At 37.7% G+C, this 27,839-nt stretch overlaps 1 protein-coding gene across 1 annotated transcript; it reads right to left on the bottom strand.

The window, feature by feature from the left end:
• Nucleotides 1-10,521: 10,521 nt before the first annotated feature.
• Nucleotides 10,522-23,581, bottom strand: pmp22b (peripheral myelin protein 22b). Its single transcript, XM_017484285.3, has 5 exons — nt 23,425-23,581; nt 22,579-22,674; nt 22,382-22,475; nt 14,843-14,983; nt 10,522-12,425 (listed from the first exon to the last, which is right to left on the bottom strand). Exons 2-5 carry the CDS (start codon nt 22,654-22,656, stop codon nt 12,265-12,267), a joined length of 474 nt encoding a protein of 157 aa, XP_017339774.1. The 5' UTR covers nt 22,657-22,674; nt 23,425-23,581; the 3' UTR covers nt 10,522-12,264.
• Between the last annotated feature and the right edge of the window lie 4,258 nt (nt 23,582-27,839).

The raw sequence follows: 27,839 nt of genomic DNA, 5'->3' as shown, positions 1-27,839 counted from the left end.
GCGTATGTTAGCTATCTCTGCGAAAAAATGCCATTTATTTTGAAATTACTTCATAAAAAATTTTTCCAGGAAAAAAAACAACGACAGTAATTTTGCATACTAAATAGTTGAGGTGTCAATAGCTAGCTAATTTATGTTACAAGTTACAAGAAATAGCATGATCTAGTGACCATATGTGTCCTGTTCTCCTTCCACTTATACTCTTAGTAAAAAGCTTTACTTGACAAGCACATGGTGAAAAAGAGCTTTGTGAGCAAATTGCAGTATTTTTCTCTGTAGTGCAGAGATCATGCTTCATAGCTCATAGACTGATGATGATTGTCTCTCTTTTTTTTTTCTTCCAAGAGCTCAGCCAGAGCCCAGATAATTAGGTTTACTAATCATGCTTTCATTAACCTCCAGCTTCAGCCTCTCTTGTTCCTTTCCTCATTTCTTACTCCAAATGAATTCACTTTGTCATTTTTCTTTGCATAATACCTAGCTGTGTTGTTCAAATAAAAATGATCGTATAATTATTCGTGGAAATGAGGGCTTGAACAGTATAAATAAATCAACCCACCTTGCTGTGTGTTGCAAGGGCATTTAGCGTGGAAGCTTTTGTTTGACAGTGTGAAAACGTAATAATAATAATAATAATAATAATAATAATAATAATAATGATAACATATATTCTATAAAGCACAATAATGCATTAGAATGTATTAGAGCAGAGTTTCCAGGCCTTTAAATGCATTCAAATGTTATTTATTTCAAACTCAATATATACAGTATATACACTGATTGTCCTGTAAGTGAATATTAACTTTTCACACAAAGGCCCTGACTTATTAGTGTATAAAAACCTCCACAAAATCATAACTTAATAACAAGGTCAATGGACGATTGGGTTATTCAGAAAAAGTGAGGTACATTATGGGTGACAAATTTAAGGGAAACAATTGTGACTCTGTTATAGTGTGTGTGTGTGTGTGTGTGTGTGTGTGTGTGTGTGTGTGTGTGTGTGTGTGTTGCTATGGTTTGTTTCCACTTTTCCCTTTAAGCAAATCAATACAAATCTTTCCTGCCTAGGATGAAACATTTCTATCTGAATGGAGTGATGTGTTAGACAGCGCTCTCTGCAACCATCATCAAATTACGAACTGATGGAATATCATCTGGAAAAATTCTGTTCATCGCTTCAGTACAGTTCCAGAGACAAGCAGAATCGATGTCAGGGAGCATTAAAGCTGTTCTGGTGGTTCGTAGTGGCCCAACACCTTGCTTAAACACTATATAGTGGTTTAATAGTACTAGTTCAGCAAGGAAAAGACTTAAACTGATTCGTAGAATTATCGACCGCGTTGCAACTTTTGTCATTATCTTCAAGTCTAAAAAATATTTAATAAGAGCAAAATCAACAATTCCATTCTTGCCCTTATCTTTATGGCTTCTAACCAGCCCTGAGAACTCTAAGCTCTAAGGATCACCAAGTGAGATGGACAGCATGATGGACGGCATGTGGATCACAGGGCAGATCTGTGAGCGTGATGGTCTTACGCCTGATTTTGACCTTGACGTCCCGCCGGCTTACTTGGCCTGGTCCGGGGCAGCTAAAAGACTTTTTTGTCCACATGAAGAATGTAAGGGCTGATACCAGGCAAAGAACATGGACAAGAAGAGAATAAAAACAGCAGGTCCACTATGACACTGGGGAAAATGCACTCAGAGGATAGAAGATCTGTTTCTGAGCTCAAGTGTATAGCTGAGACGGGATCAGGTTTTAAACAAGTTTACCTCTTCAAGAGGATTTACAGGACCAGAAGGGAAAAGAGGCAATGAGGTTCACTACCCATGATCTGGGATTCTGATGGTAAGATTTTGTAGCATGTATTTACACCTGTGTTTAATAAATAAATAAAAAAAGTTATAGTACAGTGCTAATGAATTCTTGTTTGTGATTGGTCTGGTGTTGAACATTTTTTCTGGCTTCTCAATAACTTCAAGAGAGGATAAAGTAAGTGAAAACAGGAATGAACTTGTTTCGTGGCTGTTCCACAACATTTAATGTACATTTAAACTACGTGTTGCATACAGTAGACTACTCGACTAGTTTCCATACATTTTTTCACGCCACTCCCACCCTCTGAAGTAACTCAGCCTACACTTATTTTATTGTCACTAAAAGCTAAACAAAACAGATATGAAGTGTTTGCAGTCTGGCAGACTGAGTTCCATTGCAACCAGCTCTGTGTGTGAGACGTTTCAGAGCCGCGGGTTGCACATCACTACCCGATCCCACTCAGCTAGTTTAGAGTCAGATCAGCAGGAGATGTCAGCTCAAAGAGGCTGATCCAAACCTGTTATTGGACACTACTGAGGTCGGAGTTGAACATGGAAAAACACCACCCAGACACTGCTGTAGACATCACATCCTCAGAATCACCAATTTCATCTGAGCCACTCGCTCAGTGCATCGGTACATTGTTAAATGTGTAATAAGATGCACAGATGACATTTTTTGCACATTTATCGCACAGATTTTTCTTTCTTACTTTGGTTAGAAACGGTGGGGCACGGTGGCTTAGTGGTTAGCAGTTTTGTCTCGCACCTCCCTGTGTGTGCAGAGCTTGCATGTTCTCCCCATGCTTCATGGGTTTCCTCCGGGTACACCGGTTTCCTCCCCCAGTCCAAAGACATGCACTGTAGGCTCATTGGCATTTCCAAATTGTACATAGTGTGCGATTGTGTCTTGCGATGGGTCTGCACCCCATCCAGGGTGTCCCCTGTCTCGTGCCCCAAGTTCCCTGGGATAGGCTCCAGGCTCCTCGCGACCTGTGTAGGGCAAGCGCTATGGAAAATGGATGGATGAATGGGTTGTTAGCAGTTTAGCCTAGAAAAGCAGTGAAGCTGAATGAAAATTTCCTTCGTAACCTGTGTATGGATGTTAACTGAACAAGCATTCTTTGCTGCACAAAGAAAACAGTTGTTGCTTTGACAGTGGAAAATAAGGTTATTTGAGTAGTCAATTACATTTTTGACTTGCAGGTCAACTAGTAAAAATCAGTAGTCATGCAACCACTAATATAAACGGATAAAAAATATGATTCCTTAGTTAATAAAATTGGAATATAAGAGGAATAAAACACTTATTTTTGGAAATTAATCAGCTTCGGAGTGGTAACAGTAACTCCACTTTGCATTGAGATGTGTCCCATTATTAATGGTTTTCCTATCACAGCATGTCCCCGAGTGTTTTACTGTTCCATATTTAATACTTTTAGGACATGAGCTCTGTGTGTGTGTGTGTGTGTGTGTGTGTGTGTGTGTGTGTGTGTGTGTGTGTTATATACTTTACACATCATGTACATTGACAAACATGGCATGTGTCATAGCATCTGCACCAGATGCTAACATGTTCCCTTTCTCCCCTTCCTTACCCTCCATTCCTTCCCTCCTTTCTTTCTTAATCGCTTTTTGTAATTAAGAGTCAAATTATTAAAGACTACAAATTACTCCAACCCAATGAAGAACCGAATGAGTGATAGCAAGCAGATGGTTGTTGGTCTGGACAAAAAGAGAGCCCCCTCCCCTTTTTTTACTACCACCACCTCCACCAACAACTCCCATGAAAAAAAACTCCATTTGCATTTCATGAGATTAAATTGCATGTGTTGTGTCGCTGTACGCAGCCTGCGATGCTATGCCTGTCAGATAGCAACTCAGGCTGACTGAAGGAGGCTTGATAGATTAAGGTAGACCTTCTGCATGTGGCTTCGCCCATTGTGTTTCAGAAATGAAAGAATATTGTGTCCCGATAGACTCGTGAGAATAGGGGTGGGTGGCCATAATGACATTGCGTGGCAAAATTAAAAGGGTGAGAATAAAACGGGGAGGGGTTACGGGGTCTAATGTAATTATTCTCCAGTCGCATCCTTGACCCTGAAGATGTGAACAATTATGGCCGTGGAAACAGCGTGAAGCGGTGGAAATGAACACAGTGCTGGATGTTGCAAGCTCAACGTCAAGCTTAAGACCTAAAATTACCTTAACAACAGCATAGTTCAACATCCCCCATAGTTCAGCATCTTGCGTGGGAAATTTGGATTATATCACTCTTTGATGGACTCACATGCAGAATGTATTGGTGCAAAATGTGTACTGTTCTTGTGACTGAATGCTTGCGTGATCAATCCCTGAACTGCCCCCAAAAAATATTTTAGGCTCTTGAGGAGAATTCATAACATTCAACTGCTCATTTACATGCCTGTATTGGAGTTTAACTATAAAATAAATACAAAATAAATACAAAAAGGATTGTGGTGATATAAAATATATCTTTTGCACTACTAAAGCCACCCCCCGCATAGTTCAACATCCTGTGTGGGCAGAATTATGACTGTAATAAAATCTAATCTGGTTTATGTCACATTCTGATTGGCTGACATTCCAAATAGTGTGGCTAGCCTTCTGTTCTACCTACTGAAATCTTGTATATTGAGTCCCTGAAGAGAAGCAGTTGAGAAGGACTTTTAACCTTCAGCTGCGTGGTTCAAGTGTGGTGGCCTGGGAAAACCCTTCATGTGATCAAAGTTTGACATTCATTGCATGGGGAATGACTTACAGTAATTCATTTTTATTTTTGCTGTAGACTGAAGACATTTGGGTTTGAGATCAAAAGATGAATGTGAGAAGAGAGTTTAGAATTTCAGGTGTGTCCTATTAGATTGATGGTTTCAACAATAAATAGCTCTGAAGATCTACTTTTGGTTTTAGCCTTTAGTTTCACCTGTAAAGATTGCATTTGTTGTTAAAAAAAGATAAGCCAAGATGAAGATCAGAGAGCTGTCTATGGGAGAAAATCAAGCCATGTTGAAGCTGAGAAAAGATGGGAAAATCAATCAGTGGCATTGCACAAACATTTACAACGATACAACAATTTGCAACGTATTGAAAAAGAATGAAACCACTGGTGTACTGAGCAACAGACACTGAATGGGTCGGAAAAGGAAATAAACAACAGCTGATGACAGAAACTTTGTGAGAGCTGTGAAGAAAAACCCAAAAGCAACAGTCAGTGACATCACCAACAACTTCCACAGGGCAGGGGTGAAGATATCACAATCCATCGCTCGAAGAAGAGTTCGTGAGTAGAAATATAGAGGCGTACCACAAGATGAAAACCACTCATCAATAGTAACAATTAGAAAGCCAGATTGGAATTCGCAAAGAAACACAGAGATGAGTCACAAAAGTTCTAGAACCAAGATTAACCTCTACCAAACTGATGGAAAGGCCAAAGTGTGGAGAAAGAAAGGATCTACTCATGATCTAAAACATACAAGCCGATCTGTGAAACATGGTGGAGGTAGTGTCATGGCTTGGGCTTGCATGGCTGCTTCTGGAACAGGTTCACTAATCTTTATTGATGGTGTAAATCATGATGGTAGCAGCAGAATTAATTAAGAAGTCTACAGGAACATTGTGTCTGCCAATTTATAAAGAAACACATCCAAATTAATCAGGAGGAACTTCATCATGAAGCAAGACAATGATCCAAACACACCGCCAAACCAACAAAGGACTTCATCAGGGGGGAAAGTGGAAGGTTTTAGACTGACCAAGTCCATCACCAGACTTTAACCCAATTAAGCAGCATTTCACTTCCTGAAGAGGCAACTGAAGGCAACCAGCCCCGAAACAAACAACAACTGAAAGAAGCTGTGGTAAAAGCCTGGAAAAGCATCACAGAAGAAGAAACCAACAGTTTGGTGATGTCAGTGAGTCTCAGGCTTGCTGCAATTATTGCAAGCAAGGGATGTGCAACGAAATATTGTGTTATTTACTTCAAGACTTATCTGTTCCTATACTTTTGCTCACCTAAAAATTGGGTGGTCTGATACAAAAGGTTCTATGTTTTATGCTGTTTAACACATCGAGATGTAAATACCAAGAAATAAAAGCTGAAATCCTAAACTCTCGTCTCATATCCATCTTCTGATCTCAAACTTAAGTGTCTTTGGTGTACAGCACAAACAAATGAACTGGCCTTGCTGGGAACTGTATATTTAATAGGACAGGTATAAACGTCTTTCCCGTGCTTCTTTAATGGATCATCTTTTTATAAAACCCCACCAATTTTTAATCAATCCTTATCCCATATTCTCACAGGAAGGTTATATGTTGAGTGTCACATGCATGTGCATTTGCTCATCTGTGTAAAATATTCAGCGTGGTTTTGTGGCCTAAAACAGATGACAGGGGAAGCGAAACGGGACGGGACACGTTACATCCCTCAGACATGCTGAAGTTCCCCGGGGTCACTGAGGTCACGTTCATTAATTACCTCCATTATCAGATAAGAGACATGAATGAAGAGTCATTTGTCTGGTGCATTGAGATACTCCCAGTTGGGCTCACCTCTAGCCTGATTTCCAGAAATATTCATCACAAATATGTTTATCTCAAATTTGTGTGTGTCTGTGTGTGTGTGTTATCAAAAATATGCAATTTACATCTTTTATAAATCTCAGTAATAGAATAAGGGGTAAATGGTGAGCTTAAACACACACACACACACACACACACACACACACACACACACACACACACACGAAACCCAGTGTGGATGGCCTCATTGGGCAAATACTGAGCTCTCAAATTAAGACTAATGTGTCTACAGTTAATGATGTGTGAAACACTTAAACAGGATTAAATGGACTGTGACCTTGGAATAAGTTCTCTTATCATTATTTTCTGACACACTTTTGAGCCTTCAATTCATTATTTCTTCCTTTTTCATTACTCTTTCCATCTTCTCTATTGTTTTGATTTTAAATGCAACAACAACAACAAAAAAAAGTAATTTGTGAATTTCACTATGTATGTGATGTTCATCTGTGTTATTAGACTGTGGCCACAAGAGGGCGATCTTCCACGCACCATCTCAGACACAAATAATCTTTGTTGTTGTTGTTGTTGTTGGGAGTCAGAAATGTTTGTGTGAAATATTACTAACTAATTATGAATCAATGCCTACATTTGATCAGTAATTAGAATCTCAAATAAGATTTGATCACTTATTTACTAAAATAAGTCAAAACAGTGTGTTCATATTGCAGGCATAGAAGCGTGACTAACTGAACCACAATCAGGTGTTAATTATTAGTTATTAATCACAGCCGACAATAATTAACCCTGAAAGTCTTAAAGTCTGAGCTTTTTCACTGCTTTATTTTCTAGGCTTTTCAGATTTTTATTATTATTTTTTATAAACTGCAACAGCCACAAAATCTATCATACAGACTAAGCAGTATAATAATATTTAATTATTATACTAATCATATTAGTATTATTATTAGTAGTATTATTGTTATTATTATATTAATATACTAATAATATTTAGTTACTCCAGGACATTCTATGACACTTAGATATTTTATCATTGTATGAGCAATCAACTGATTATTATTATTATTATTATTATTATTAGTGGTAGTAGAAGTAGTAGTAGTAGTAGTATTTAGTTAGTTATTTTAGCAGCCATTTGGTGACTTGATGAATATTTGATCATTTTGTGTAAGATGAATTTGCCAATGAATATAGCATCTTCCTTTTTGGGAAAACCGAAACTTGTCTTTCCCGATAGTGTATTAGTCAGGTCCATAAGTATTTGGACAGTGACAATTGCCTGAAGTTTGCCTCTGCACACCATCACAATGGATTTGAAATGAAGCAATCAAGATATGATTTGAAAGTGTAGACTTTCAGCTTTAATTCAATGAGCTTAATGAAAATATTACATTAACCGTTTAGGAATTACAGCCATTTGACCATTTTTACAGGCTGAAAAGTAATTGCACAATTGCCAGGTGTGGCCTGTTTCATCAAATTGACAAATTAAGGTGATGAAAGGTCTGGAGTTAATTCCAAGCATTGAATTTGCATTTGGTAGCTGTTCATGGGATCTCACAATATGCAGGCCAAAGAGGTGTGGATACAAGTGAAGGAGGCCATCATTAGGCTGGAGAAACAAAACAGACCTATCAGAGAGATAACAGAAACTTTAGGAGTGACATGTCTATATACATGATGTTACAATATGTTACATTCAAGGCATATATGACTACATTTTAAAATATTGTCTATAATTCAGAAAGAGAGAGAGATGTATCTAGTAATATTGAATAAAATGTGTTTAAATTGGAAGATATAGTGAGAACTGCTTAGTTTATATTTTCTGCTTTCGTCTAAAGTCGCAACAGAAAATGGTTTGTTTTGTAATCAGATACCTGATTTTCATAAGTATTGTAAATAAGTATAAGTAGGCTATGGCAGATGATAAAGCTGTTTCTGTATTAAATAACTGAATTTTGAACCTTCATTACTTCTTTTGTTATAGATATAAATTCTCCTGAAATTGTGTTTTAATGTGCATTTGGTGTATTCAGTCATATTTGTCTGTTGTCTTGAAGGATGTTGACTGTGTTGGCAGTAGATAAGAAATGAATCACATGAATCAGTTTCACACTCTCAATGACAAATGTTCCCACATAAATGAATCAGATATGGCTTTTACTTGCATTTTATTTTTTCAATATTTATAGTTTCAAAATGTTTTTAATCTGGATTTTATATGAAACAGCCTACACATAACAAGCATAGAATACATAAATGTATATAAATAATAATATTCTATTGCAAACATTTATTTATGTACACTTGTTACTTTATATTTTATTCATTTTCAATTGTCTTCATTTTGTCTACATACAGAATCAGCTAATCTGAATTTATGTCTGTGAAATGATCATCTGCAGGTTAATGTGATGACCACTAGAGGGCGATCTAACAGTAACACTTTCAGAAGACTGCACTGGTGTTGTCTGTGTATGTCTGTGTGTGTCTCGATCAGCTCCCAAGGTGGTGAATCAGGTATATTGTGTACATGAGTTCAGGGACTGGTAAGGACCTTGGCTCACTACACACTGGGACACTGAACTCAGTTCCGATGACATGACTACGTACTCAAGTTGTAACCAAAAATGTCACCAAAAAAGAAAAAAAATAAGTGTTATGTCATGTAAATTTTGCTAGCGTAATCGTTTCTGTCATGGTACGTCGAACAGGATCATACACCAGCTAGTGTGTTAAAAAATAAATAAATAAATAAACATTTAAAACTCTTTAGACTCAAATCCGTGTATATAGAATGTCAAATACGCTAAAAATCGTTAACGTAAGTAATCACGTGAGAGCCACAACAACAATAACAAGCCACTTAACATTTGTAGACAAAGTTGTCTGAAAGTTTGTCCCCATTTTCTTTTCTTTTTTTCTTTTTTTTTTTTTTTTAGCTGAGAGGCTTCAGAAAATGTTATCAGTAAGAGAACATAGTGAACATCGAAGCTCCCTGGTTTTTGCGGTGCATTGTGGGATTTTTTTATGGAGCAAATGTTTCAGTGCACTGTAAGGATTTTGTGATTGAGACAGCCCTTAAAATGTCCTACTCCCTGATCAGTGACCTGATTACTGAACTAGGGAGCTGATTGATACGCACTCAGTGTTAATTTCTCTTCTCCACCTTCTTGTCCTTCTTCTTCTTCAGATGTGTCTTAACGCACTGACCACAGGAGGGCGATGTTTCACACTCCAGCTTTTCACTGGCATACAGTTACATTCAAAAGTCTGATTCTTTTTTTTTTTTTTTGGGGGGGGGGTAATAATTTAATCATAACGTTAAAGGCAAGGCCCCTCCAAATGGCATTAACATTTGACCGAGGCCCCCCTTTTGCAAGATGTCTTTAAAACACATTAAAACATACAGACTTCTGAATATATCCCCCTTTTTTATTAATAATTATCTCTTTCATCTTTACATTACATTACATTAAGAATTTATTGTGTGTGTGTGTGTGTGTGTGTGTGTGTGTGTGTGTGTGGTTGTCTGATAGTGAGAATCATGTATTTATTTATATATTTTCACACCAAATTGTTGAGGCCCCCGGGCACCCCCTGGCGGCCCCCACTTTGAAAACCACCATCTAGTGGTTAATCATCCATGATTAACCACTAGATGGCGTGATTTATTTACAGTATTTACATCTATCTGGCATTTTTACTCCAATCAGTTCCCCCCTAGAAAACCTCTGGATATATATATATATATATATATATATATATATATATATATATATATATATATATATATATATATATATATATATATATATATACACACCATTAGCTCTAATTAGCATTAGATGAGCATTAGTTTTCACTTATTTAAAATATTCTTTAGGGGTGTGTTAGAGAAAAGTATTTATTAAACTGATTTGTTAAAGTCAGCTGTTTTAACAGACAGTGGAAAAATTTCCAGTGTCTTTATAATAAGACATTCCTCTTTTTTTCGTCTATGTTTAAACGCTAGATGACGTGATTCAGCATGATTCATCAGAACTACTCCGGCCACACCCTCACCCGACAGACAACACTGGCTCCCATACAATACATCGTGTTTTTGACTTAGACTCACTGAGACAGAGCAAGATTTCTTTAATAGCTTTTAATAAATACACAAGCATTCGTGTGAACATGCGAACAGCTGCTCAACGTTACAGAGAGTGGCGCGTTTCTAAAATGGCCATCATGAGAGGTTCTGCTTCCTCCTCTGACCACAGAAACAGTGTTAACTACGGCCTTTAGGTGAGGTTTAGTACAGTGTACAAGTATGCAACAAAGCTGACAATGGTTAGAACTTTTAATTCTGTAATTATCTCTACTGTAGTGATGAAACCTATCAAATCAGTGTTTTAATTGAAGAAACTTGGGTAAATAATGATAAAATATGACTTCATTATTTCACTCACATTGATTAGGATGTTGTTTTAGACATGCACCAAAACACTGCAATCACATAACCATGAGATCCGACAACAAATTTCGTTAATGGTAATTTATTGTTTGTTTCAGTGCATAGGGATTTTCCTATAGTTTTTTTTTTTTTTTCCCTACATGGTCCTCAGTGTGAGTTGCATACAGATCATGAGTTTGCAAGTGATGTATTTGTAAAGAACCACATGACGTCCAGTAAAAGACTGAATTCAAGGTGGAGACGTTTTTTGTTGTTGTTGTTTTTGGGTATTTTTCACAAAAATGGACAGTCAGCATGTCACATTTCAAGTATCAACACAATGTTGCAACGAATGCAAAAAGTCTGGTACATCCACTACCAGAAAATATCCAAGTCTGATGTTTCAATCCATGCAAAATGCCAGTAAGATTCCCTTCAATCACAAGTAGCTTGCATAAATATGTGTGTTTTAACTCTAGTGCATGTTTTTGTTTTTTTGTTTTTCAGCTAGCTTTAGACACACAACACAGATACACTCGCATACCGGGCAGTTCACACCTTACTGATGGCATTTGGTAATATAATGCCCTCTTAGCTGTTACAGTATCGCTAAAATGTCTACGTCTGTGGCCTTTCAAAGCCATTTGCTTGGCTAATACTCAAATCTTGCGTTATTTCCAACACAATTTATTATAAAATGAGTCTATTTGGTAAGTACTGTATGTACAGAAGTAAGTATACAGAGCCATCACGTGTACTCGCAGGCATTCGTTTCGGTCTGACTAAATAAAATCAAAATGGCTATAGGAATGGTAAATACATAGCACCATTTTTTTTTCGAATAAAAACAATTTTAAAAAAAAAGAAATTAATATCCTTTTAAAAGCAAAAAATGGTCAACTTTTGTATCTAGCTTTGCATAAGTTTTCAGTAAGTGTTATCACATGTCTATATTTCTAAAGCGGTTTCAGTTCTCTATAGCATATCACTATTTTTAATACATGCTCTTTGGTTAAAATACTTCAAAGGATTTTTATTTTATTTTTTTTATAACCGTTTTTGGCAGTGTAAGAAAAATAAAAACACACAATATGGCTAATAATGCACGTGCCTCTGACAAAACACACATTGTAGGCACTTAATTAGCGAAAAACAAAAACAAAACAAAGAAGCTCTTTGTCAACACACACAACAATACTATGTACATATATGTAAAAAGTGTTATAAATAGGTTTTAAACCAAAGATACTATATACATCTTCAAACAATGACCGCATTGGTTGTTCTATGTCTTTTCGTGGTGGTGATTCTTGTACGATATCGTAACGTTATATTATATAATAAGATATGGACTGTTTAAACTTGTCTGCAGATGCGGTAAGCGATTTAGAGGATCTTCGATGTCTGGAGGTCGAGCCTCAAGGGGGTGACCCTGTTCATTCCCGTTTCCTCAAGATGACGTAGATTAAGCCGCTGATGAGCGCCAGAGGAAAAGCCACCCAGGCCAGGATGTAGGCATAACCGTATGATTCATTCGCGGGAACCCACGTGTGCTTCATCACCGTGTAGATGATCGCGCCGCACATGACGAACAAACCTGATGGAGGGGAAGAACACAGAATATTCAGCTTCATTACTTGAAACAGCAAGTTTCACTACTGGTTTACTGGTGGGCACATGGTTAGTCACATGCATGGGCATATGACTTAACGGAACGACCTGGCAAGAGATGATTAATGCCATCCATTGGTATCACTATGCAACCTTTCACATATAGACTGGTTCATTAATGGGCTTTATTATGAATATTTTGTTTATTGTTTCGATAGGTTGGTTACATAGGTATGTGTTTAGGATGGTATTTAAGGTGGTAAGATGACAGGTTAGAAGGTTTGGAAAGGTTTGTAGGATTGGAAGGATAGTTGATAGATATGTAGTTCAATCTCGAATGCGAAATAGTCCTTTAATTTGTCCTTTTTGGGTATTTTCTTGCATCTTCCTGGGTTCTTGGGATCTTCTTGTGTTTTTACATAGACTCCACAAAAGTTACATAGAATTCACAAAAGGTTCAAAGTAACACCCTTAGTTGATGGGATGGTATGTTAAAATGGTTATATGTAGAACGCTAAATGTTCTTTGGGAAACCTTAAAAGTTCCATGTACAAATCCTACAGAAGAGAAGGTTTCAGGAAGGCAGAATCTTCACCCATCTAAAGGCCTGTGACTGTATGTTGGATGGCAGGTTCTGTATATAGGTAGGTTGGCTGGGTAGGTTCTGCTGGTAATTTAAAAGGTAGCTGGTTGGTAGGATGGTAGGTTAGTTATACTCTTAAAATGTTAAAAAGGTACAACATTAAAGCGTTCTTAATTTTGCCCCTCTGGGACAAAGGTTTTACATAGAATCTTGCAACAGAGGCTTTCTCCTTGCTCAACCCATTCTAAGTAGAACCTTTTCTGCATTCAATGCAGGATTTGCATGGAAGTTTTACATGGATTTCCAGGATGTAAAAACTTTCAAAGTGAAGAAAAACCTGTACACTGGTCTTCGTGTGTGATATTGACTAATGCTGACATTTCCTGAAACATACACAACTGAACCAGACAAGGCAGTGTCCATTACATTTCTCAGTGGACAGAGCAAACACTGTCTTCATCTTCTTTTCAGCACACTCACATCCGCAGCATGATGAAGCACTTTCTGAGATCAGTCTCAGTCTGGCAGGGCACAAAGCCACCCCCATCGTGCCAGCCATGACATTTCAGTTTGTGTCTGGGTCTCTGTTTCTGGTGCCAATCCAGTGGGCACCTGGAGACACCAAGCTCCAAACAGCCCCCACCACCTGACATTCAGCTAACTGCTAATGTGACCAACCACCCTGCATTCTAACCCCTAAAAGCTCACATTAACATAATGTTTTATATTCTCAGAAACAGTATCATGTAAGAATTTAGCAGTGTCACCTTAAATACATTCAGGGTCCTCCAACACAAGTTCACCAACAAGATAAACATGTTTAGAGTCAGTATTGAACTTGCTTAATTATATCTCAATATACAAACTTATTATATCTGAACAAATTGACTCAGGATGTTGGCCTGTTATTGAACTGGAAGGCATTTAAGTACATTCTGCACAATCTAATGTATAACAAAATTTGACAGGACTAATTAGATTAATTAGCAAGCCTCAACAGATGCCAAGGATATGCTTAGAAAATTGACTTTGAGAGGTGTGTGTGTGTGTGTGTGTGTGTGTGTGTGTGTGTGTGTGTGTGTGTGTGTGTGTGTGTGTGTGTGTGTGTGGATGAAGTAGGAATGGGAGAAGTAATTGATTTTTAGATGCATTGTCATCCTCTTCTGATTCGACATAGATTTACAAGACATCATAATCAGACTTTTGTACAAGCGTATACATAGATTTTTGGTGGAAAATGAAAACTAAGGGAAATATAATGAGCTAGTTATTTTAAAAGATCAATGAAATGGATTAGTATATCATTGTAAAGGCTGGAACAAAATCATACACAGCATACAAATAAACTTTTTGTTTTAGAACTTCATTGGTCACCTCTAGTAGCAAGGGATGTGTTACTTGGATAAATAAGTTTGGAAGGACATGTTCTGGGGGGAGAATCCATATATATTAGAAAAATGTCCTGAAGAAACCCTGATATTTAAGAATTTTTAAGTTTCAGGCCAACAGGAACAAGGACAGGATTTCCAGCATTGATTCCTGCCGTCATGACCATTATGTATGGATCTGATGTGAGTTCACTGTGGAACTGAATATGGCATGAGGGAATATTTTCTCCTAGCATACTCAGATTAGCTACGAAACGTCAATCTCAACCTCATTCTGTTCTCCCCAGCAGGTACATACCGTTTTTAAACGCTGTGCTCGTGAACAGACTAGAGGCAGAGACACTTAATAAAAAAACGTTGGAAAAATTTAAAGACAGTTTAAAATCAGCAAGCGCCTTTTTCACCAAGCAATTCAGATAGAACGATACTCACAGGCAAAGATTTGGAAGGCTCCAGTGAGGAAGAAGCGTCCACCCTTCTTCAGCGTGAAGAGCTGGCAGAAAAACAGTAAGAGTGACAGGAAACTGAAGATGATGGACAGGATCATGAGAGCCTGAACTGCCTGAATCCATACTGTAAGAAAAATACATTTAAAAAAAAAAAAAAAAAAAAAACAGAAATTTGGATCATTAGGACATTCTTTTATTGCAGAATATATCTCAAAGACCTCACAGAAAGTTCAGTTTGACATGTTTAATAAATAAAGACACTAGGATTACATTACATGACATGACCGAACAGTATACGGCAGTTGGATCAAAACTATACGAGTTACGAATGTTCATTCTGAACATGAACCAGACCGCTCATCTATTTAAAAAGACAGGCTACTAGACACTAAATATCTCAAATAAATCAAACCAGTTCAACAGAAATGAGACCAAATAAACATGTTGAATCCATCAGAGACAAAACATACGAGACAAATGTTTTCTAAAAGAGCTCGAAGTCTGTCATCCTGCCAAAAACATTTTTACTGGAGCACTTCACAAATGGGAGTATCCTGTTCCTACAAGTTCCAGACACTTAAAATGATTCCGGCTCTCTAAATATCGATCGTCTGCTCATCCTTGATCCAGAGAAATATAAACGAGGCCCGGTAACACACCTTAGTACTTATCTTGATGGGTGTATAGAATGTGAAGCTTTTAAAGCTAGCATTTAAATCTTTCATTAGATGCGCAATACAATTCTCATATGGGAATTTATCTGGGTGTGTAGACTTAGTGCTCTGCTTAGTGTTTCCTCAATTCCAGGAAATGTATATATATATATTTTTTTTTAATTATTCAGCTCATAGGCTGCATGTTTGCAACAGAGCGGATGAACAATAATAATCTCCGTTCAAGTGAAACGTCAGCAGTCTACCGTGTGGCACTGATATGGTCAAATGTGGCTGCTGTAGCACTGCGACACAACATGAAGCCTCAAATAATGACAGCCAGGCTACGCCCAACATGCAAGCTAGACTGGTTTTAATAGAATTGTCATTTAATAAATTAAACCTGGTCTGAGACAGTGTGTGTATACGTGGAATAAACCGGAAATATATCAGCACACTCACCAGGTTGCAGTTAATGTAGCTAGCTTTAAGCTTCGATTTCTAAAATTTCATAAATACAAGTCAATTTTCAAATGGCTTCGCTGCGCTCAACTATTTTTAAGTAGGAAGACTGACATACGCTACCCGTGGGTTGAGTGCAAAATCTAAAAGTGCTTTAAATATAAAGAATTAGATACTATTTGCATTGCATTATTGTATTAAGTATTTCATAGTAATGAAACAATTTGAAATAATGAATCATGCTAATATTAGCCAGTTATTGTTTTAGCTTTGCATAGTAGTAAGTTTTGCCGTACAGCTAGTAGTTATATAAGTATTAATAGTGCTTTGGCTGAAATTGTGAAGCTTTAAAAGTTTTCTACTATTTGGGATATATTTCTTTAAATGGCTGATGTTCTAGGGAGGAAAAAAAAAAAAGAAAAAAAAAATTTTAAACCTGCATTTGGGAGCCAGGAACCAGAGACGATCTAGTACAGTGATGTCTCGATCTATTTCTTACTTTGACACACAGTTTTCTGTGCAATTCAAAACCTGAATATGATACAGTATTTTCAATAAAAAATTTTTTTTTTTTTAATTAAAAATTACCACATCATTAGACAACAAGACAAAAGTTACACTCTGCCTACATTTCAACTCTCCTCAAGAACTTCAGACTCTACAAATATATCATTTAGGAATGTCTCAAAGTCTAAATATTCCACACTATCTTCCTGATCAATGTATTTGCATATATTAGGACATAATTATGGCTCCAGGGGCATAACCTGGCTGGGGCAATTTTTCTATCAGATTTTTTCCTTTAGACCTTTTCTATAATTCTCCACTTAGAGCGGTTTGTCACTACATAACTGAACACCAGTAAAAGACGACAGCAATATTGTAGTTTTGTATCTTCAGTGAACAAAGGAAGGACCAATCAGATAGAGTTTACCGGAAAATATGTGAAAATACTCATGTCTTATTGGCCGACAGGTCTCAATGCTAGCTCACACAATCAGTTAATGTGAGTGGAAAAATGTACATACATTGATTTTTTTTTTTTCCTTAACCATTAAAGGGGATGAACCTGAAACCCTAACATCCTCACATGTTGAGCAGGATGTGTGTGTAAGGTGTGAAAATGTCTATGAGTTCCAAGTTATGTGGACATGATATAAGCAGAGCGTAAGGACAGCTTAACTATTTATCATTTTCATGACACTGTAGCAGCTAAACCCATACTGTACAAGTGATCACTTAGTTGTGCCTCCACTTGGCAAGCGACACCTAACTAGCCTAGTCTTATGTTAGATAGCCAAAAAGTTTTCTATTTAAATCGGTCTAGTAATCCTGTAAACAATGAAAACACCAGAGGCAAGTTTTGTGATAAATCCAACCTTTTGTCCAACTTTCTAATTTTTTAAGCAATTAGTTCTCACATGCAAGAAAAAAAAAAACCTAACAAAAAAAACACATGGAAACGGTCTGTTTAGAAATACGTTTTATAAAGGTTTTTTTGCTGGAGAAGAATCTGGGCTCCGCCCCAGAGGATTAACAGTTCAGCTAACGCCCTTGACTGGCTCTAATATTTTATGATCTAATAAAACTTTCCTGTTTTGTCATCAATACCAAGATTGTCCAAAGCGACTTTCTTAATTTGGCGCAAAAAAAAAAAAAAAAAAAAAAAAAAAAAAAAAGGGGTTTTAAACCTTGAATTTGATTAAGTTCTGAAAGCAATTGTTCTGAAAACGTTGCATCTCCATGATCTTTAACAGATGGACTTGGTTCATATAGTAATCTCACTTGTACCATTCCTGCTGTAATTCCAATACCAGTTTTAACCAGGGGAGAATAACTTCCCATTTTAAGTCTCAGTTCCCTTATTGGTTTCTTCCTGGTGTTTTTGTGGAAAGCTTTTCCTTGCCATGGTCACCTTCCGCACGCTTAATAAGCGTCTAGACCAGAACTATTATTAAACGTGCTAGAAGATTAATTGAAATGGAAGGTTATGATTAAATCACAGTGAACATAAAATATGCCATTATTAAGACTAGATCCTTTCTTTCTCTGGAAGGACAAGAGTTTTACGATTTGTTCTCTCTATTTGAGTACTCTAAATTGGCTGTAGTATGCAGAGACTTTTTAGCATGTCTATTTCTTGTCTAAGGGTCAGGCATGTAGTTTCAGGTTTCCGCATCTCTCTTTCACTCTTGTTCAGTGGGGTACGAGTTCTCCTTTTGGCAACCGACATGCCAGGATACTAAACACTCTACTGATGCAAAATAGGGCATATTCTGCATAGCCTAAAGACTTATGTGCAGAATGAGATCCAGAGATTAAGAATTTTTCTTTCAGTTTGGAGAAAACTCTTGGATTTGTGTACACGTTTCAAAATGTAATGAGCCTGTCATTATATTCAAAGCCTTTTGTTCCAACAGGTGTTGAACAAATCCAGTTGATCACACCATTTCCTATAGTTTATATACACACGTGTCTATACAAAGAAAAGAGCATGTTGCAGTGTGAGTTTGGAACAATACCAGCAGACTCCAGATTATCTTTTAAAAGGGTTTAGATCAGAGTAAATGCATTACAGCACCATCACCTAAAAATAACAGCTATTTTTTTTCAAAAAGCACAATAACCTTGTTAGTACTGACTGATCCCTGCATCAGTCTCAAGCCATTATATACACACACACACACACACACACACACACAATCAAAATACCGGTGCATTAATTTAAATTCATGGAGACTTAAAGGGGCAGTTTGTCATTTTTAGAGGCCCTGTGTGGTGAATCTCTTGCCTTCCCTGAACTGACCACACCCTGTGTACTGAAGCAGTGCATGCCTTGTGATTTGGCTCTTAAGAGAAAAATAAGGCAAATGAGAGAACGGGAATGGAGAGCATTTCAGGGCCAGAAAAAAAAAAAAAAAAAAAAAAGCGAAAAGTAGTATGACCATATCTGGACAAGACTGTCCAGTGCCCACCCCAAGACTCTCATCAGATCAGTCTGTTCATAGTGACCGTCCTTTCAACACACTTAGTACTGTTTGAATCTACTCTTATACAGCAGATTATGTGTTTGGGTGTGTGTAAATATACTGTAATGATTTACAACATGGCTGTCCAATTTCAACGCCAAGACGATGGGTTCTATTTTGAGTCTGGTTCTTCGGAAGGGTTCTTCCTGTTTTGTTTATTAGGAATCTAAATCTACAAGCAGACTTCTGTAGGGATGCATTGTGACCATGTCTATTTTTAACAACACCACAAATACATTTAATTGAACTGAATAGCTCGTCACTTTTAATGCACCTTTAAAGACACCGATTTATAGGCCATCTAATCTCTCAGGATGTCCATTCGAATCAAATAATGAGAAATTATTCAAATTAGGCCCATCACTTTGTGTTCATTCAGTTTCTCATTTCTAAAAATAAATAAATAAATAATAATAAAAAAAAAAAATACACATGGACTTCATTCAACTCTGCTCTGCAGTATACAGCTTGAGCTGCATTTCCTTCCTGGTATCCATTACTGTGCCCATGAACTCCTGATGCTTGGTCTTTCCTGCCATTTACACTTACAGTACATAATTACAATGGCTTACGTACACATACACAAACACACAAACCATGCAAATACTGCTCTTTAGGTTTGAAACAAAATGCACCCAAGTAGGTTTTATTAAATGATCATGTAATTAAGACAGATGCAGATGTTCCTCTGGAGAGCCATCATAGATCCTGCAGTACTCATGTTCCTGCTGTACTCCCTAACAAATGGTGATGATGCCTTGATTACTAACCACACATGGAAAAAAGAAGAAAAAAAAGAAAGAGAAAAAAAAAAAAAAAAGGGAGGCCTAAATAAAGTGCTCGGGCTTTTAATGACCTCGCCCAGCAGTCACGTGACTGACTTATGAGCACTCAACGAACAAACACAGCCGCACATGCCGGTTCTGCTTCATTACAAAAACACATACAGACCGTGCCTTCTAAAATGATTACATCATCCAAAACGGAACCAGAAATTCAACCTTTTAGCTGTTAAAGGAGCCAAAGCACGTGTATGGGAACTTGTCCATCTGATTCTAAACATCTCTCATAACATGCTAAACAGAACCAGAAAGGATAAATCCATCGTGTCCCGTGTCCAATTCTTTGATTTAAAGAATAATAAATCAAGGCACATTTACTGCGTAAGGCTTTGAATATTCAATTCAAGCTTTTGAGTTATTGGTCATAGGAGTCGGGTGTGTCGTGTGCATGATTTGTAGAAAAATAGCATACTGCCGTTATATATTCCCCATACAGCACAATATGGATCACTACATGTATTAGACATAGGAGTGGAAATGTCTAGATCAGGATTATTTAAATAACATTGGTGTAAAGATCCAGTTACATAGAAGTCACGAGAAATCTTGATGGAACGGTTATCTTTTAAATGCTTAATCATTCATATTTAGCTCGTTGTCAAGGATCAGGTCATATTTTGACTAGCTCCACTGCCTCTGAAAAGATGACCCAGCCAGTGAAAAAAATAAATAAATAAATAAATAAATAAATAAAAATATACATCTGTGAACCCTGTCTCTCGAACCCTGTAGCTAGTCTCTGGTCCAATGAGATGCTTTCAGCTATATAACTGCATGTTATTGCACAAGTTGCAACAGAAGATATGCTTCAGAAGCCGAGCTGGGTGCACGCTAAGAAATCTGTAGTCGCTAATCATGGCGATGCGTCTCTCCTACAACGCTGTTTCAGTTCAATCGGACAAAATTTTTCGCTTGGTCCACATCTGGATTAGCTCTAGTCCACCTGCTCTAGATTAGCTCTAGTCCTCTCGCTCAAAGTTTAAATGAATTTTGATATTGATACATACGTTTTTGATTTCTACAATGCCTACAGTATGATTTTTTCTTTTCTTTCTGGCTTTACGTCTTAATATTTTTCATTTTTCCACCATGAAAAAAGCTTCATGTACCTCTTAATGAGATTATTAACAGAATAATCAGAAATGGAAGCACGTACGGTAAAATGCCAACCAACAGGTTGTGCGTCATTATTGTATTTTTATTATTTATTAGTATTTATCATCAAGATAGCAAACTTAACCGTTATGAACGGGTATACATTCACACAGCAATTTAATAACGGCTTCTTCATTACGTATAGCACTCAGTACTGTTTATCTTTCATCACAAATGCTTGGTAATGCTGACATTTTTAAATGTAAAAAATAAATAAATTTTTTTTAAAAATGGGTGAAATTCTAAAATGTGTCATTTTTCACTGCAGTGGAGTGGAAGAGTAAATTGTAATGCATCTGGTACTTGAATACTTTTTTCACATCCCTGTCCACGATGCATCAAAAAACGAAACGGGGAACCCAGTGCGTCATGTCTACAGACGCAGCCAATGCTGCAATTTTCAAAACAATTTTTCAAAACTTGTGAGATCAGGATCATTAAAAAACACCCAACACGATTAACTCATTGATGTATTGCATGTCCCTAGTGCATGTGAACTACAGATGACATCTCTCTGATCTTTTTATTACGAACCACCAATACTATCTAAATATGATCCTTGGGTGTGACCCAACCCAGCAGCACGCTATGTAAAACACAGTAGTCAGAGGATCTCCCAGCACCTTACACTCACATTCACAACCAGATAGCTGTCTAAATTTAAGCTGTTCTACATACGCGACCTGTGCCCCACCCTGTGCCATTACTCTAGTCTACCATCTCCACTCCCAAACAAGGGTTTTGAGCTCAGCCTTGGCCACGGAGACTATTTATACTGCCGAGATGAGCTGCTAGAGCCGGGGGATCTCGCATCCCACTCAAGTTGCGAAGCTGCATTCTCACCCCTAGATGGCAGTAGAAGTGGCAGCGGAGCTCACGGTCACACCTATGTGAGTGTGGTAAAGGATTTTTCAGAAGGTCTTTACGACTACAGTTACCCAGAGGTCAGAGATCACGGTCTGTGAATAATAAGTGATCCTTTTTAACCTGGTGTAAAGCAGACAACCAAATCGGTGCAGAAGAGGGGCATGGACAGATGACACCCTTGAAATAAGCCTCGTCACGCCCAGTTAGCAGCCAAAGTCTGACCTCAAATCACATCTCAACTGATGCGCAATCCTGTTGTAGGTATTTCAACTAAATCTCTTAAGAACTAGACAGCAATGTCATTATGTAACCATTCATTTTGTACCAAGATACAAACAAAACAGATATTCCACAAAATGCAACCTTGAGCGATATACAATTTCGCAGTGCCACTCGTTAGCCCTCGCTTTGCCACGCCATGTCTAAAATCCTGGTGCGTATTGATTTCCAAGCATCACCCTGTACAGTATTTTAATGCTGAAGATGAGAAAGGGAGCAAGCGAACATTCCCTACCTCCGTGTTCCCCTAGCTGGCAGCCGGACCCTGTGACGAGTGTGCTGCAGTTTTGCCAAAGGTCTGAGCTACTGGTAGGACTTACAGTCCAGGCCTGTGGAAATAAATATACATACTCTCAATAATGAGCTTCTATTAAAAAGGAGAACATGATGATGATGATGATGATGATTATGATGACAAGAGCATATACTCACATTGACTATAGTGGAGACGAAGAGCAGGACCAGAACTGCAATGTGCAGGAATACGATGCCACAAAGAAGGATCAGCATGTTTCCACTTATGGATTTCTGCACACACAGACCCACACTTACTTCACTTTTATTTAGAAGAAAAAAAAAAAAAAAAAAAAAAAAAAAAAAAAAAAACTGGTGGCTTCCTCTACATTTACTTTAACGTTGGCTCTGGTATAATGCAGTGCCTGTGGAAGCTATGAGCCTGGAAATAGTGCACCTTTTATATTCATACAGTCATCAGAGGGACTTTAAGCTCAAGAAAATAAACCAATTAAAATGACATTGATTGATTGATAAATAAATAAATAAATAAATAAATAAATACGCAGCGACATTCTGGGTGTTGAATTAATTCAGTCATCATTTATTCCCAATGAGAGTGAGCACTCTCTTTACTCAACAGTTGGGACTATTTAGTGATACTATTACTTTTCTATTGGTCTCCATTCTCTGATTATTATAAGGATATAACATTAAAAATAAACATAAACCTGTATATTTGGTTGTGCGTAATAAAGCAAGAGGCGATGTTTACTAAATATTTAAAATGGCATCAGCTGTGTTTGTATGAATTATTTATGTTTTGACAATATATTACATGGAATAAACACAACGCACACTGAGAATGTTAGGAAACACATCATAACATCCCAAGGCAGACAAAACACACACAGCACGCGAAGGTGCGTAAAGGTGCGCAAAAATGGTGCGTCTCGGGATTTATTTACTTCTTCCGGAAGCCGAAAAAGCAACCATCCCTAGGCAGTAATAACATCAACCAGAACAATAAAGAGTCCAACTTACAAGGATCTGCGTGAAAGTATTTCCAGGAGAGATTATGCCGCGATGAAAAGTTGTTAAGACGCAGAGAGACGAGGACACAATGTTACTCCGCAAGTCCGACAGCAGGGTCGAGGGACTGGAACGGATTGAAACGCAGAGCTGCAGTTTTAAACTCTTTCAGTCTACACCAGGCCAACGCCCTCCGAGGCACGTGACGTCACAGCAAGGGTGCGTCCCAAATCAAACTCTAGCTTAACTCCCAGTAGCAGGGTTTCCCAAATTCCTGTCTTAGAGGGACTGCAGGGTTTGGTGATTAGCTTGCTTCTTAAAGACACCTCGGTCTGCTATAATAGGTTTGTTATCGAAGGGAAATCAGTAAACAGTTTTATTATTATTATTATTATTATTATTTCAGAAAGAGGAAGCACATGGATCAGTGTATATACTAAGCAGTGAATATATGCATACATGATTATTTCAGCTGCCAGCTGGCAAGTGCTGGGAACAAGCAAACTGGTTCTGTATAGAACCTACATCACAGACAAATTTCATTCATATATTCATTCATTCGTTCATTCATTCATACATCTTCAGTAAGCAATTATTCTGATTGGGGTCATGGTGGATCCAGAATCTAATCCGTGAACACTGGATGTAAGGTGAGACTACATCATGAATAGAGGACCCCAGTCTATCACAAGTTAAAATTAAATTAGACAAGAAAATATCAACAGTACTTCATTTGCATTGCAATTCCGGGGTTGGGGGTTCAAATCCCACCTCCGCCCTGTGTGTGCGGAATTTGCATGTTCTCCCTGTGCTTCAGGGGTTTCCTCTGGGTACTCCGGTTTCCTCCCCCGGTCCAAAGACATGTGTTGTAAGCCGTTCAGCGTTTCCAAATTGTCAGTAGTGTGTGAATGTGTGCGATTGTGCCACGTGATGGGTTGGCACCCCGTCCAGAGCGTCCTCCACCTTGTGCCCTGAGTTAGGAATAGGAATAGGAATAGGCTCCAGGCTCCCTGTGACCCCGTGAAGGATAAGCAGTACAGAAAATGAATGGATGGACGGACTTAGCAGCTGGTAACTACCAGTTTGAGCAGCTCCGACTGTGTTTTGGTAGCTGGTCAAACCAAGCTAGATGAATTTAGCAAGGCAATATCAAGATATATATGAATATTCCGATATTCCTGGTATTCACCAACATGTGATTGTTCCGTAACCATTAAAAGCATTTTTCTTTTTTCTTTTTTTGTGAGCAAAAGTCTGAACCCTCGTGTTCAGACTTTTATCTACGAGGAACAGTGCTGTACAGGACCAGAACTCATGATCAAAATGGAAAAGAAATGAGGTCTGACGCTAACCACCTAACATCATTATAACACTTCTACATGACTAGCTAAGATCACGGTAACAATTTAGTTAAATATCTTTATCAGTTTTAGCACCATGTTATAATTCTAGCTAGCTAACATTAGCATACATTTCTAGCTAGTTAGCACAGCAACAGCTTTCATACAGTGGGTAACATATTAGCATAAAAGTATCTAAGTCCTGGATGGCTAACAATTAGGTATAATATTAGCCATCTAACATGCTAACTATTTTTCTGGTTCTAGCTAGCTAAAATTAGCATAACATTCTAGCTAATTAAATTCAGGGTAACAGCTTGGATACAATAGCTAACGTATTAGCATAGAGGTATCTAAGATTAATGGTTTGGAATTGCTAACATTAGTATAATTGCATTGTTGTAGATTACAGACTGACTTTTCATCCTTTTGGAAATTAATTTATTACCTGGCCGTCTAGGTTTTTTTCATGCTTTTGAGCCTAAATGTGTGTTAGATGAGCAACATGATATTAGTGAAATTAGGTAATGATATTAAATGGCATATTTAGTATAGGGAATGAAATTAACCATTCAGATATTTTTAGAAATGGCTAAAATGCTGTCTTTTTCAGGATGAAAAGCCCAGGAAACAAAATCTCCAAAATCTAACATGCATAATATTTTTTTTTGGTTTGTTGTGGGTTTTAAATGGACGTGTTAATAAATCAAGTAATACTTTTAACTCCAAGGCATGAAAGCTGTTTCCTAGTAATAATAGTACTCATGATGATAATGTTGGTAGTAAAGCTACTAGTAAAGACCGACATTCTCCAGAGTGCACGCCCTTCTGAAGCACTAGCATTATGGGATTGAACAGTGCTAAGTGCTATTTTAGCAGACTATTTAGACTAGAAAGGCTGATTTCAGATGCAGCCAGAGCTTCTACAATTATATCTCAGACACACAGAGTGCGTAATAGCTCAGGAAAACCACTGGCCTCTTAGTCACGGGTCCTAGTGTTTACGTATGCTGTCATGGAGCATGGCTGGTTCTCATGGATACCAAGAGCGGAAAAGCAGTTGACCACTGCACTTGAGGAATTTTATCTCCGTGTTATGATTTTGGAAAAACTTGTATATGAAGATAAGAGTTGTTGGGAAAACATCAAGCACCAGAGACGCTAAATTATTACAGTGGATATATATAATTGAGTGTGTAGAATTAGACAGTAGTTTTTGAATGTCGAAATATTGTATTGAGAAATAAAGGACATTGTGTCGCTATCACATGATGCCAGTTCATTTAATTGTTTGGTTGTCTGGGGAATGAGACCCAAACATGAGGACGGGAGGGAGGGAATCCCTCAGTAGACGCACTCATGAGTCATAGTGTGTGTGTGTGTGTGTGTGTGTGTGTGTGTGTGTGTGTGTGTGTGTGTGTGTGTGTGTGTGTGTGTGTGTGTGTGTGTGTGTGTGTGTGTGTGTAAAGATGGACACACCCACTATGTGCCAATTCAAAATACCTCTACTGGGTTAACCTCAGGTCTCTCAGTACTCATTTTCCTAATAGGAAGTCATGAAAGAGTGAGAGAGAGAGAGAGTGGGAGAGAGCGAGAGAGGAGTGCCATGAGCTTTGATCTTTTCAGGAGTCTGTCAACAGCTCCTCCTCTCAAGCTGAACATTTGAGCAGAACATGCAGGAGATAAAATCAAACATATATGGCTTTTTATGGACAAAGAGCAGCCCTTTGTTACTCAACATATTATTTGATGTCTACCATTATCACTTAGTTATCTGTGCTTGCATATCGACTTGACCTGAAGTCAAGTCACAATCTAGAGTAGATATGCCATTAAAATATTTTACTTGGCAATAACAATCACATACAAGCACCTGGAAAGGAAACAAAGTGGAACACACTGTAAATTACAGGTTAGTCTAATGTAGGATTCAAAAACATTCACAATTAGCCGTAAAAAGCATGTCTTGTGCAGCTACACAATTATGTAGCTTATTATGTTTAATATGTGTGTAAGTCTGCTATATGTGCTGAACTACCTGTGTCATTCATAGTTCAGTGTACAATGTTCAATCTCAAGAAAGGCCATGAGATATTTATTTTTCTGTCTTGTTATCTCGACAGGGTGCACTGTGGCTTAGTGGTTAGCATGTTTGCCTCACACCTCCAGGGTCTGGGGTTCAAGTCCCGCTGGGGCCATGTGTTTGTGGAGTTTGCATGATGTTGGGGTTTCCTCCAGGTGCTCTGGTTTCCTCCCCCAGTCCAAAGACATGCATGGTAGGCTGATTGGTGTTTCTAAAGTGTCTAATGTAAGTGTGATTGTGCCCTGCAAGGGACTGGCACCCTATCCAGGGTGTACCCTGCCTTGTGCCCAATGCTCCCTTGGATAGGTTCCCTATGACCCTGAAAAGTGGTAGAAGATGGATGGGGTGTTATCTTGACGTTGCAACTTTTACATTTTTTCTCGTGATAAACGTTGTGCTCTTAGAACATATTTTTCTCATTATGGCAAAAATGCATTATTAGGTATATAGATGTCTAGCCTTATCTTTTCAAAGCTAAATGATTTCCAAATTAGTGTCTGTCACTTAAGAAGATGACTCAGAAATCTGCAAATATACCATCCTGGACACTACAGTGATCCTGAACAGGTGGTTAGTTTCACTGCCAGCAAATCTGAGGGACGGGACGTCCCCATGGTTATCAAGTGTAGCTTGAGAGATGTTGCCTAAATGCTTTGCTCAAAATGTTAGAAAATAGGATGTAATTTCTGCAGAATTGTCATAATAACAATTATATTACAGGTGTAATGATGTAATGCTAGTATGCTACTGCTATGCAATCTCAGAAGAAGAAGAGACACTTTTTATCGCAATATCACAGGAAAAATAAATCATGAATCTTGAATAAACAATTTTATCAAGCTTATTAAAAATAAGTTGTGGTCTACAGATAACAGAATAGAAAGAAATTGGATGTATCTACTCTCAAATTAAACCTGAAGTCTGCACAAATTATTTAAATTCAACCCCCAGTATACTGTGGTAGGCAGCTAAAATAACTTTTTTGATTGTTCAAAGATTGATGG

The sequence above is a fragment of the Ictalurus punctatus genome, chromosome 13 (assembly GCF_001660625.3).
Source record: "Ictalurus punctatus breed USDA103 chromosome 13, Coco_2.0, whole genome shotgun sequence".
Classification (NCBI taxonomy): Eukaryota; Metazoa; Chordata; class Actinopteri; order Siluriformes; family Ictaluridae; genus Ictalurus; species Ictalurus punctatus.
Note: the sequence above shows the minus strand (reverse complement) of the source record. Positions and strands in the feature narration are given on the sequence as shown.